Source organism: Lissotriton vulgaris, chromosome 4_1, assembly GCF_964263255.1.
Source record: "Lissotriton vulgaris chromosome 4_1, aLisVul1.2, whole genome shotgun sequence".
Taxonomy (NCBI): domain Eukaryota; kingdom Metazoa; phylum Chordata; class Amphibia; order Caudata; family Salamandridae; genus Lissotriton; species Lissotriton vulgaris.
Window position 1 is genome coordinate 1038771576 of NC_141691.1, and position 12752 is coordinate 1038784327.

At 40.8% G+C, this 12752-nt stretch overlaps 1 protein-coding gene across 1 annotated transcript in view; it reads left to right on the forward strand.

Moving 5' to 3' along the window:
• Positions 1-12752, forward strand: part of FASTKD3 (FAST kinase domains 3) — a 121426-nt gene that overhangs the window by 2705 nt on the left and 105969 nt on the right. Inside the window, exons 2-3 of the mRNA XM_086965277.1 lie at positions 3254-4735; positions 7580-7665. Coding sequence (XP_086821403.1) covers positions 3277-4735; positions 7580-7665 — 1545 coding nt within the window. The 5' untranslated portion in view covers positions 3254-3276. The remainder of the gene's footprint in view (positions 1-3253; positions 4736-7579; positions 7666-12752) is intronic.

The window sequence follows — 12752 nt, forward strand, 5'->3', positions numbered from 1 at the left end:
TTGCATTGCACACCTTGAACCCTCACCGACATAGCTGCCTAGGAAGTGTTCAAATCGAGAGAACCTGCTTAAATACTTCACAAGTCTGCGTCTATGACAGACTAGCGCTTTCCTTTGCTTGCTGCATTGCAGTTTATGCAGCAGCTGTGTGCAGGGTGGTAGTGCCTTCATATGCATGTCTCCGTTTGTTAAGTGTGCATGTATGGATGCGGGTAATTTAGAGGAAGTTACCAAAGAGACATACTTCAATCCTAACAGTGGACATATGCCGCCCTCCATGTAGCACATGACCAGGGCGATTATTTCTCTCCCCAGACATTTCGGGAAGGAGGCGGAGGCAGGGGCGGCCTTAGGCATGTGCAACCTGTGCACCTGCACAGGGCCACCAAACCTCTGGGGCCACCACGCCAATATATATCCTTACTACTGTCCCCGACCACACCCAGAATTCTCATCTTATCCACTGGTGATGGACAGTCTCCTGCCTCCGTAGGCCACCAGGCTGCAGTCCAAATTGGAGGGTCATTACCAAACTCCATGATTTCTGTCTTCTATGTGTTTAGTTTCAGGTAGTTGGTGTGCATCCATTGTATGATGCAATCAAGTCAATTACGAAACCTTGCAGACGGTGCCTCATTCACTGAAGATATAGAAACTATGATTTGAGTGTCGTCGGCATATGACACAAGTGAGAAGCCAAAGTCTCTTAACTAGTTTGGCCAATGGGGTCACATAAATATTAAAAAGTGTGGGTGAGAGCGCTGACCCTTGTGGGACTCCACAAGGAAGATAAATATGTCCAACTTGAGGTTGTCCCAACAAACCTTATGTTCTCCGCTTGTCAAGAATGATGAAAGAAGAGCCAGCACCTTGTCCCGGATACCACTTGCCTTCAGCCCTCTGTGTAAGAATCAGATGATTCACTGTATCAAACGCGGCCGACAGGTCAAGTAGGATCAGGACCGCCCTCCCACCACTGTCCATTTGCATGCAAGGTTCTTCCGTGACCATGACTATTTCCAACTCTGTAGAGTGGTCTGCACGAAAATCATGTTGTGAGATATCCAGAGTATTATTGGAGATAAGAAAACAATTTAATTCATGGTTAATAGCTTTCTCCAAGACCTCGGCCACCAAAGGGAGGCAGGAGATAGGTCGATAGCTCTTAATGTCCCTAGGGTCCATGCAGGGCTTCTTTAAAATAGGTCTAATGCATGCTTTCTTCCATGCTGTGGGAAAGTCTCCAGACCCTATGATAGTGTTTAAAAAGGGGGTCAATAGCGAGCTAGTTAGTCTCGAGGCCTTGTGAATTATGTTTGGTGGGCAAGGATCCTCTGGTGAGGTAGACTTAATGGTCAGTACTAGTCACTGTGTCATTGGGGAGAAGCTAGATAGATGATTAGTAATTTCTAACCCCTCCTCACTATCTTGAGAAGATGGATTATGGGGGGGGGGGCAGGATCTGATCCCTCCAGTTCACTGTATATTCTTTTCACTTTTGACTGGAAGAACCCGGCCATTTGGTCACATACATTTTGATCAGGATAAAATGAGTCTCTTGCTGAAGCTTTGATAGGGAGGAAATGGTCTTTAAGAGCTCTCCAGTAGAGTTATTTGCCTGCTCTATCTTCCCAGTATAGAAATCCGTTTTGGATCTAAGAATAGCTTCCTTGTACTCTGTAAGAGACTTATTATAGCTAAGCTTGCCTTCAGTAGTGTAATGCAACCTCCATTCACGTTTGGTGCGCCTGCGCTGTGATTTCAAATTTTTCAGCTCTGCAGTATACCAGGGGGCAGTAGGTTTGTGTCTGCGTTGGGAAACTGACTTAAAGGAGCTAGTTTGTCTATTGCTGCTCTGATCCAGTAGTCCTAGTTATCTGCATCCAAATTGGAATTAGATGTCAGCATGGGAACAGTGTTAGTCAGCCGCTCAGCAAAGGCATCAGGATTAAAATTGCGCCAAGACCGTGCAAAGGTTGTGGGTGGACACTGTGCGGGGGGGACTGGGACAAACTCAACAAGGAGATTAAAAATGATTGCCCTGTGGTCTGTCCAGATCAGTGGCAGAATCTTGTCAATCTGAATTGCGGAATAATTTGTAAAAATTCCATCCTGTGTATGCAGTGCATTGTGGGTGAGGCTGACCACTAGCTGAGACAGACCAAGAGCTTCCAAACTTTCTAATAATTTCATAGTCATGGAGTCAGTGAAGAGTTCAAAGTGAAAGTTAAAATCATCTAGTACAGTAAAGGAGGAGATATCTGTACTGGACTTCATAAGATCAAGAAGACCTTGTAGGAAAGGAAGTTTAGGACCAGGCTGTTTATAGAGAGGAAACCTGGAAAATTGATCTTATTATTAATTTTAATATTAAATGTCATAGCTTAAGCTCCGGCGAGGGATATTGACTCAAATTTCATTTTGTAATCTGTTCTATAAATTATTGCTATTCCTCCGCCTATTTGGCCCACTCCGGGGACCAAGGCAGGGGAGTAGCCCTGAGGCAGGGCTGCCACCCTGTCTGGTTCAGAGGCGGGCGTAGCTCACGTTTCTGTGAGAAAGATTAGATCAGGGCAGGTTGTTTGAAGCAGGCATTCAATCTCCAACTTATGTTTGGTAACGGACATAAGTTATTGAAGAGACCCAACAAAGACTGTTGTATCCTGGTGCACAGCAAGGTCTTCATTTACTGTGCTTTAAAAGCAAATACAGTTTAATATATAATGACAAATGTGTTGTAGAATGCACAACTTTTTGCAAATGTTTTCAATATGAAATAATAAAATCTGTAGTAATTAGAGTATTTGTTTTGTGTGCACTTGTTTGTGTATTTTTTGCGAATTACTGTTTTAATGTTTGAAATTTAAATCATATAAATTGCTTTGGGGGGTCCCCGGCTTCCAGTAGAGACTCACTGGGCGTCCTCAGGAGGCAAACGTTTTTGAACTGCTCAGGCATTCAGCTGCTCACTCACTCACTCATTTAAGTTTTGACTCATTCTGGCATGCACTGGCTCGTCGTGGGCATAATTTCTTATGTAGTATGAAGAATGATAATTGGAGATTCTATTTCAAAGGAGGTGAATATTTGGCAAGCGTTTCTGTCTTTCAGTATTATAAGTTAATATAGTTCTTGTTTTGTAAGTAATCATGGATGCACTTATAACCAAAGTTTGCTGTTTATTTTCTGACCCAAATATATATCAGGTGGTCCGTTAAAATAGTAACTTATATTTTTTTATTATTTCCTCTAGGTATAGTCCGCAGCTGAGCTGGTATGGCCTTTATGAATTTACAGACATTTTCATTTTCTACTTGGTGCGTTGTGCGAGCTTCCAGATCACAGATGAACATGAGAAAAACTTTACTTCAAATTTTGAAATTTCACCCGATGTGTTGCTCCTCATGGTTTCACAGCCTATCCAAGATGCCTGTTCTCCATTGCATTCCAACTAGCGGGAGTCTTCAAAAGATGCGCAATGACAGTCACCATTCGGCCATTCTCAACTCATCAGACTTCATTGACTGGGCATGGGTGCGCCACCACAGAGAAGAAAGAAAAGGCAACAGCATCGCTAAGGATTGTGTAAATGAGCAAAATTATTATGAACAGTTGAATTCCTTTACTTCCTCCAAACAGGTTTTCAAATATGTATGCTCCTTGGACGAGTTGTCTGACATAATGGCAGCCGCGGCCTTGCTGAGGGTTGCCAAGATTGAGCTTGAGGAGGGCGAACTGAAGGAACCAGAACGCATATTTCAGGACAAAGTCTTCAAGGCACTTTGCTTTCAGTTTGAGCTTGAGTCCCAGAAGTTATCCACTGCTGGCCTGGTGGGGGCTTTGCATGCTCTCGTTCAGCTGCGGGTAGACCCATGGAGTACACTTATAGTACGCTTGGTATCAGAAAGTCAAGACCGGCTTGATAAGGGGAAAATGACCCTACGGAGCCTCTGCATTCTTGGAGAGAGCATGCTGGAGCTAGAAGGCCCTGGGTGTGCCATGCTGCAGCAGATAATGGACCAGGTGCAAAGGATACAACTTGAGGACTGGACCCCTGAGGAAGTGGCAATGGTGTATAGCATGCTGCAAGCTGGCTTGGGAGAAAAGGGCCAGTTCCAGGGTTTACTAAATAAAATGAATAACCACACAGTCTCTATCGCTTCGCAGCTAAGCCGCAAACACATTAGCAGTGTGTTGCATGCCCTGGTGGTTCTCAACCAAGTTCAGGCTATTCCGCTAGTGATACATCTGGGTAAGCATTCTGTCAGGCACGTTCCGCACTTCACACAAGAAGAGCTTGTGAAAGTGCTTGAGGGCTTTGTGCACTTTGGCCACAGTGACAGATACTTTACCGAAGCGCTGGAGAGACACGTCCCTAAAGCCTCCTTCACCATGGACCCTGAGTCAGTGAGCAGAGTCATGCAGTACTGCGGCCGACGGCAGATCCTTTCAAGGCCCATCTTTGATGCCATTGCTGAAAGCTTTGTTTACAATTCGGACAACTTCAGCACCCGTCAGATTGCTTGGCAGATCCTTCCCTTTGGAAAGTTGAATTACCTCCCGCCAAATGCGGCTTCCTTGTTCAGGAAGCTGGAGGTTATACTAAGCAGTCGCTTCTCGCAGTTTCAGCCACGAACCCTCCTCAACCTTCTCCACTCTTGCACCCTTGTAGAACGGTTTCCAGTCAATTTTATGGCAAAAATATTTAACCCCTACTTTCTTCAACAGCTGCAATGTAAGACGTACTACTGGTAACTTGATGTTTAGTAATTTTAAACCTTCTGTATTACTGTGGTATTCTAGCTTTTTGCATGTGCAATCGAATGTGTGGCTCTAATCCGGTTGCTCATAGCGGGTGATGGTTTCTATCATTGGCCTTTAGTCCTGCAACCGTAGGAACAATCAGTCTCGATAACCAGTTGAAGGGCAACACAAGGCACGACTGCCATCCATGATAATGTGCAAACAAATTGTGTCTCTTGCTTATTTTTTATACATCTTAATATGAATGCTTTAAACCTGGGGAGTAAGCCAACAAAACAATAAATGTAAAGATGAGGACAGGCTGTAGGCAGCCATATTTGTAGGGGATACCTCTTTAGGCAATGAAACACCATGTGTGCATGAGTGGAGAGAGCAGATGGATGGAAAGCGTCTGATAGTAATGCTGAAGGTGCAAGTGATGAACATAAAACTGAGCATGCCCACCCCTTTCAGTCGCTTGACTTTTGTTATCCACCTTTTAAATGCAAATTGCAAACGTAAACGTTTTGATGATGCTACTGCTAGTGCTGTATGGCTTTTGGAGATGGTTTGCTGTCCTACAGTTCAGTGGTTGAGAAGGATACTTTGCCACAGTGATGGTGGGTGTAACCGTGTAAATCCAGACAAAATGAAGGTGCTGTCAAAGTAAATGCGGGCGGATAAAGATCTGACAACATAAAGGGTGAGACGTAAGGATGAGACCACACCAGTTTTGTGATTTCCAGTATTTCGAACACTGACCTCTCCGCTGGATTTACCAGTCCAGCTATTTACTTGCTTTGCGATATATAAAGTATATCATCCAAGATTATACTAAAGCAAAAACTGTAGATAAATGAAATTTGGGTTTGGTTTATAGTAAGTTACACCAGTGACTCCTTCTTTGGCTCCTAATTTTTATGTTTAGACCTTGGGTCTCAGCTGTCATCAGTGTGCCCATGTGCTCAGTTTTGGACATTATGACAACAATGTGATACGGACAATTTCCATGGTTATCATGAGCATTCCAGAGAAGGGTATTCTGTATTCAACATCTGTTCACACCTATTCCTTTCTCTTAATTTCCCCAGAGCTTTTTCTTCTTTTGCCAGATTAAATGCTGTAATTCAAAGACATGCCTGGCACAAATCTGGACTAATCGTATAACATCCGTGATCATTTTATTCCTAAAGTACATGCATGCATCTCATGAAGAAGAAAAATGTTTGTACCCATGAACCATTCATATCCATCAAGCTAGTATCACATGAGTACGCTGATAATCCACAGACATTGTTTGTGTTGTGTAGTAATGTGCTCACATAATTAAACGTTGTCGGCGATCCAGCCTTTCCAAGAAAATTGACAGTCCAGGTTGGTGCAGACTTTCAGTAAACCGATAAAGTGGCCTTCATTGTATTTGATGTAGCGCACAACAAGTAGATGGAAGCAAGACATGAATATGTTATGCTTTGTCCAAATAGCTGGACTACAAATTGTTTTGTGACTACGTTAGTAGCTACTATTTCATGAACAGTTTGGTGGTGACCTAAAGTCTTTAGGTATTTCAGTATGTTTGTCAATAGTACAGTTTCCACAATACACTAATGTCCCTAAAGCAAGGAAATCTTAACATTTTAGCTCCCAGAGATGTTTCGCCCCTCGTGCAGATCATGGTTGTGATCAAATGGCAGTGATGTGTGCAGACTAGTGTTTTGTCCCCCACTTTGATTGTTTTGTCTTGTAGTATAAATCAGGTCCTCCAGTGCCCAAAGAAAACACCTTTTACAAGTAACCATATTCACATGTACGATATGATGTGGGCTACATAGCTTTAGTACCATTTAAAGGTCTCATTCAAAATCCTGGATGCTGTGGCAGCAGATGTTATGGGGAGGTCTGTGTGTGCGTCAACAATTCTACAGACGTTCAGGAGTCAAAGGCCTTGCCAATATCAAGGTTGGCTGACTGTCGCAAATTGGATCACAAGACCTGCCATTGTGACACTGAGTGTGACTTCTAACTTACCAGATAACCACAAAAGTAAATGTTTCATGGCCATGTTTTTGGAATAACCAAGCTAAGACGGCTGCGTTCAGCATGACAAGAAAATAAAAGGCGCTGATCACTTTATACTTCAAAAAAGCTGCATGGTTGGCTAAAGAATGTAATAAAGTGAATCACTTAAGGCTCATGGACCCCACCCAGGGAATGTTAAAATCTAGTCCGGTTTTCAGAATGACAAACAAATATGAAAATAATCCCCATTGATATTTTTGTGATCATTTCCCCTCATCGAGCTGACAACATCTTGGATTTAATTTGAGGCCACAAATGTGACCGCCACAAAATAGAACGTACCATACTGGCTATCGATTCTTGCTCTTGGATGATTATTATAATTTTATACCATTTTTATTCCCTGATTAGTTTTATGATGTGTAGGTAAATCTTCCACACAAGTGTCCAAACTCAAAACAGTTGCCATGTGGAAAAAAGAATTGCCTGCTGTTAATAGAGTGGATCTTGTGCTTTAGCACCGAATAATGCTGATGCACTGCAAGTGAAAGCACTGCTGGGGAGGCTTTTAGATGGTTGCAGTATCTAACTATGGTTTGAGATTTCGGGTTCTGCAGTAATCTCTTAATCCAATCATTTCCCCAAAGTTTATAGCATGATGAATGTCTGTGGTGTGTTTCTTTGCACAATCCCAGGTGGAGTTCACACCCATTTCCATTAAATATTTAGCAGTTATTTGTGCAACACCATCCTTGCAAGGTAGAGTAGACTTAATAGCGAAATCGCTGTGCCTTATATTCTTCAACTCTCATTTCAGCTCCTGATGGAAGTTTGGATAGGTTTGTTCTCTCCCAGCTGACCCAGTTGTATCTGACTGTGACCTTGGAGTGCCCTTTTTATGAGGTATAGTAATATGTGATATGCTCCTTGAACCCTTTTCCCGCCCGTGTTTAAATTAATGAAATTATAGTTCTCTGCAAAACTTGCAGTTTGAGATTATATATTTATGTTTGGTGTAATAAATGTTATGGCACAGTTATGAATCTACGTTGTAAAATGTACACATGCTGATCTTTTTCAGTTTTAGGTAACCAAATGACCACTTACATTCACACAGATTCATAAAATGTCTAAACAATTCTAGGTGAAAAGCATTTTTTTGTAGTACGAGTGATGAAAATGGAAGACTGTGTTTTCCCATTAATAGCTATTGATAGATGTAAAGAAGGTGTACTGTAGACTATTCTGGATGGATTAGCAAAATAGTAAATACATGGGTATCAATGAAACCACATTTGGGCATGAGACTGAGTAAACTGTAACACATTTTGACCAGTCCTGGTACATAGGCCCCTGCGCAAGGTGCTGGTCTGTCTATAGGACATTATTTTGAATACAAGAATTGACTTTCTAATAGTGAACATCCATTTCTCTTTTAGGTTCAAGTCCTTTCATAGAATACAGGTTAAACAACAGGTATATTCACATAAAGGCAGAAAATATAACCCTATTGTGGTAGACTCTTCCATTAACAACACAGTATAATTGTAGTGAAAGGAAAGGACTCACATGAAACAGCTTGCCAAATAGAACACACTGTTTGCATTGTGTAGTTTTGTATTTGAGTTGGAGGTTGAGTGCAAATGATTGACTTTGAACATTGAATGTTGGTGCCCTTAGCTATACTTTGCTTTCTAACTAATGTACTGAGTATGAAGCATGCTACTGTTGCATTGGGTGCAATCTTGGAAACTACTGTTGCATGGTATTCAGGCATCAGAAAATCATAACATTTTTGTCAGCAGGTCTAGTGACTTGAATAACCTATTCAACTTAACTGTAATGGCCTTAATCCGTAAATTGGTCTCAAATTGTGTGATCCTAGACACATATTTTATTTCCCATGTCTCCTTTTTCCTCATTATTACCTATGAGAGCACCTACAAATATGTGAGTTCACATACAAAGCAGTGGTAGTGGTTAACAATATCGCACTTCCTACTGCAAAACTAATTTTAGTGGGTTATTAAAACTAAAGTTAGTAACAAGTAAGCAATATGGTGCTATTTGATATCAGATACTCTACTACCAATGGTGTCAAAAGATTGATGGATCCACAATGCCATCACTCATAATATATATAGAAAAGATATCACAGCACTCTGAGTGTAGTTCTGTAAGTCAGTTTAGTCCAATGAGTCAGGATCACGATAAATGCAATCCTAGTTCTGTTTATTGCATGTAACTTTGAGGCATTCAATGACTAGGTAACACCAAAAGGCACTACCAACACATGTTTAGTCACCGACATGACTTCTTCAAGGCTGCAAGATTGTACAATACAATAAAAAGAATTCAAAACCTTCATATTCTTGTATACAAATTTCATATTCTTGTATACAAAATCTATGTTAGTTGGCAGGAACTAATATACTTAGTGCACATGAAAGATTGAGCAAGGAAATAAAAAAGTTCAAATATCCTTCAAGTATACCCATATGCATGACACCCTGGTACGTGATTGTGTTGGACAAACCAAGATTATAGAGAAAGGGGATATTATTCAAGGTCTCCTATGTACAACAAAACCAAAAGAGCACAACCCATCTGTGCCATGTCCGGAATGGTAAAGTATGAAGATGTTGGTGTGTCAGACACCCGTCACCCAAAAATTTTAAATGGAGTCAAAATACTGAAAAAATTGAGTCAAAATGCTGGAAGAGCACAAACCTCTTATTGTGATAAATATCACAAAATTCAGTGGGTATAGTTGATTATCTGTTGGGGTAAAGGTAACGGCTAAATGCAAGTTAAATAATTATATAGAGCATATCAGGCCATACTATATCTTCATCATCAAAACCTATAATGTAATACATTTAAATAGGCATATACATATGATAAAAAACGTTTATGTATTTTTTTTTTTTTATATCACACAATATTTTTTATTTATTTAGAATATTTTGTTGATGAAAATACTATAATTATTTATTGGGGTAATCGGAATCACAAATGTACCTTATTCGTTTTCAAGTCATATTACAATCATAAAAGCCACAATTAAAACATTCATGAAAACTGACGATACTTTATACAAAATTGTCTAAACAACTTCTCTTTAAGAAAATGTCATGGAAATTATTATTATCTCAGTCCACCTAAGCATTTAAGACCATTAATACACTTTATGCATTTGTAAAGGAAAAGCCGTTAGCTACAAATAATCTGTCTTTTTTTCCTTATACTTTTCAGGGAGCCAGTCACACAGTAAACATTTTCCAATAATTGCAGATATAAAAAGGCAGGTCCGCATTGCCTCCAACCCCCTTGATTTAAAAATGGCAGAATCCATCTGGCTCTTTCATTTAAATATAATTTACAGAAGAGAATCACGTGAATAATTGATTGATTTGAGATATTATCACAAGGGCAATAACACAAATTTCTGAACCAACTATCGACGGAGGGAAAACTGATCAAACGGTGAAAACAGTCAAACCTAAACCTTGTAAGGACGTATCTGTTGTACCCTCCAATGCACAAAACCAGATGGAGTTGTATACGATAGGTTGCCAATGTCAACTGATGCTGAATCACCGTACGTTTATTCATCTCCTGTGCTGCTTAGAGACTCTAAATGTGTCATGCAAAGTAGTTTAAAATCTTTCCTTGAAATAGAACTCATGGTTTCTGGAGAATTATAGAAATCATAATGATTAATATCCAATAAAAATGTTCAAATATAAATCAGCCAGTTAATCCTGCATGCCTTATACAATTTCATTGTGTCCTTAATAATATCCTGTACAAGTAGATGTCCAAACTTGATGCCATAATAGAGGTTGCATTCTGATCATATCCGAAATATAGGTAATCCCTAATTCACTATGACAATTAAAAACTGGGGAACTCTGTGGGACAGCTAAAATAAATCTTTAAAAAGTATTTTCAACTAATTGCATTGGGGAAACGTTATGGAAACCCCAGATTCCTGCCCCGAACATTGCAATACTCATGCACTTAGCCTGATAAATTTTGAGGAGAATCTCCGGGGGCCTTTTGCCCATTTTATTTGTAAAAATGAATCACTGCCGCTATTGACCTCCTATAAAGGAGACTCCTGCTCTTAATCGCGGCTCCTCAAGAACCGGTGGGCTCAAACAAAACACCCAAGTGAGAAAACGTACTTGTTGAGTCTATTCTGTCTTTCCCGACTGACATTATACATTTGCTTCTCCCCTTCCCACATGTCATTACAAATGTTTTTTTTACATTAAGTTTTAAGCCTCGGCTATCCATGAAGCTAATGTACGTGGCGAGGGCTCAGATCTGGCCATAAGCACCGCGTCATCCGCGTAGAGAAGAGATACTATCGGCTTATTGTTGATCCGTGGTGGGTCTCTAGCCCCGGCCACCGGTTCCTCCTCTAAAGCATTAGTATATAAAGAGAAGAGGAATGGGGCCAGGATGCAGCCTTGTATCACCCCCTCTCCACGCGGAACAACGCCGTACATTGTCCCTTTAGCCCATACCTCACCTTTGCACTAGCCCCCGAGTATAGTTGTCTTAAAAAATGCACCAAGGCTAGATCGACTTTTAAATCCATCAGGATTTTCCACAGTCTATTGTGAATAACACAGTCGAATGCGGCCATAAGGTCCACATAGGCTACATAAAGCTTGCCCGCCTTAGCTTGTGTATATTTCCCCATTAAAAGACTGAGATTTAAAACCTGCTTATTAGTCCCCAGACCCTGTCTAAAACCATATTGGTCCGCACTCAGAATATTATTATCCTCGGCCCATATTTGTAGTCTTTTCAGAACAATCCTGCCTGCAACCTTCACCAAAGAATCAAAAAGAGATATTGGTCAGTAGCAGGCTGGGTTGTCCCGATTCCCCTTTTAAAAAATCGGTATGATCACTGATTCTGACCAAGACCTGATAAACCCCCTTGCACAGCAAGCTTCTAAAACCAGAGTTAACCAAGGGGACCATAATGATGGGATGGATTCAAATAAATCCATCGGGACACTGTTGGGTCCCGGTGCCCTACCGCCTTTACTGGCATTGATAGCGGCTGACACTTTCTCATGTGTTATATGCATCTCTATAGGTAAAAACCACCAGAACCTTCCCAATGGTCAAGTTCAGGCTCCAAAAAAATTACTTCCGTCCCTTACAGCTGTATACATTTGAAAATAAGTCAATCCATGATTTTTCGTCTATTGCAACCTCGATCTTTGCTCCATCTTTATTCAAGAAAAACTGGGTATTTACTGCCTGCCAGAATGAGGTGCAATCCTTACGTAGGGACGCTTCATAAAGAGTGTCCCAAGCTTGATCTTTAAGTGCTTTCCGTCTTACTTTTCTGGCAAGACTATATGCCCGCCTACTTTCTCTAATTTCCCCCTGATCTCTCACAGTTCTGTGGAGAGCATTTTTAAACTTGTTTAAGTCTTGGTACAATTAGATTCAAACCAACCTTTTTGCTTAACAGGGGCTCCCTTTCTCTGTGCTGTAAGCAGATTTTGGAACACAGTGGTGATTTGAGCAAATTGCCTCAGAGTGTCATCAAAAACAGTATTTTCTTCTAAACACACTACTATAGAATTGTATGCTTTAGTAATAATCTGTTTATTGAGCACCTCTGGGTCTTTTCTGCCCCATCGCAAGGAGTAACCATTTTTGCGGACTAGTGCAATATTTTGAGTCCATGCCAAACTTTTATTATTAGAATAAATGCCCCGCTTGGGGAGGATTATATTAATACTTATGGGCAAGCGGTTGCTCAATGTAGGAGAGTAGGGTCTGCTATCCTATGGTCACCCCAATTTTTGCTTTTTGCTTCACTGGTTTTTGACTTAATGTGGCTGTGGGCCTGCTAATCGAACCCACAGCCTGCTGTTCTCTCTCTAAAATCACAGACATGTACTATAGGTACATAACCAATTTGGTACTGGACACCTTGTCAGCCCCTATACAGTG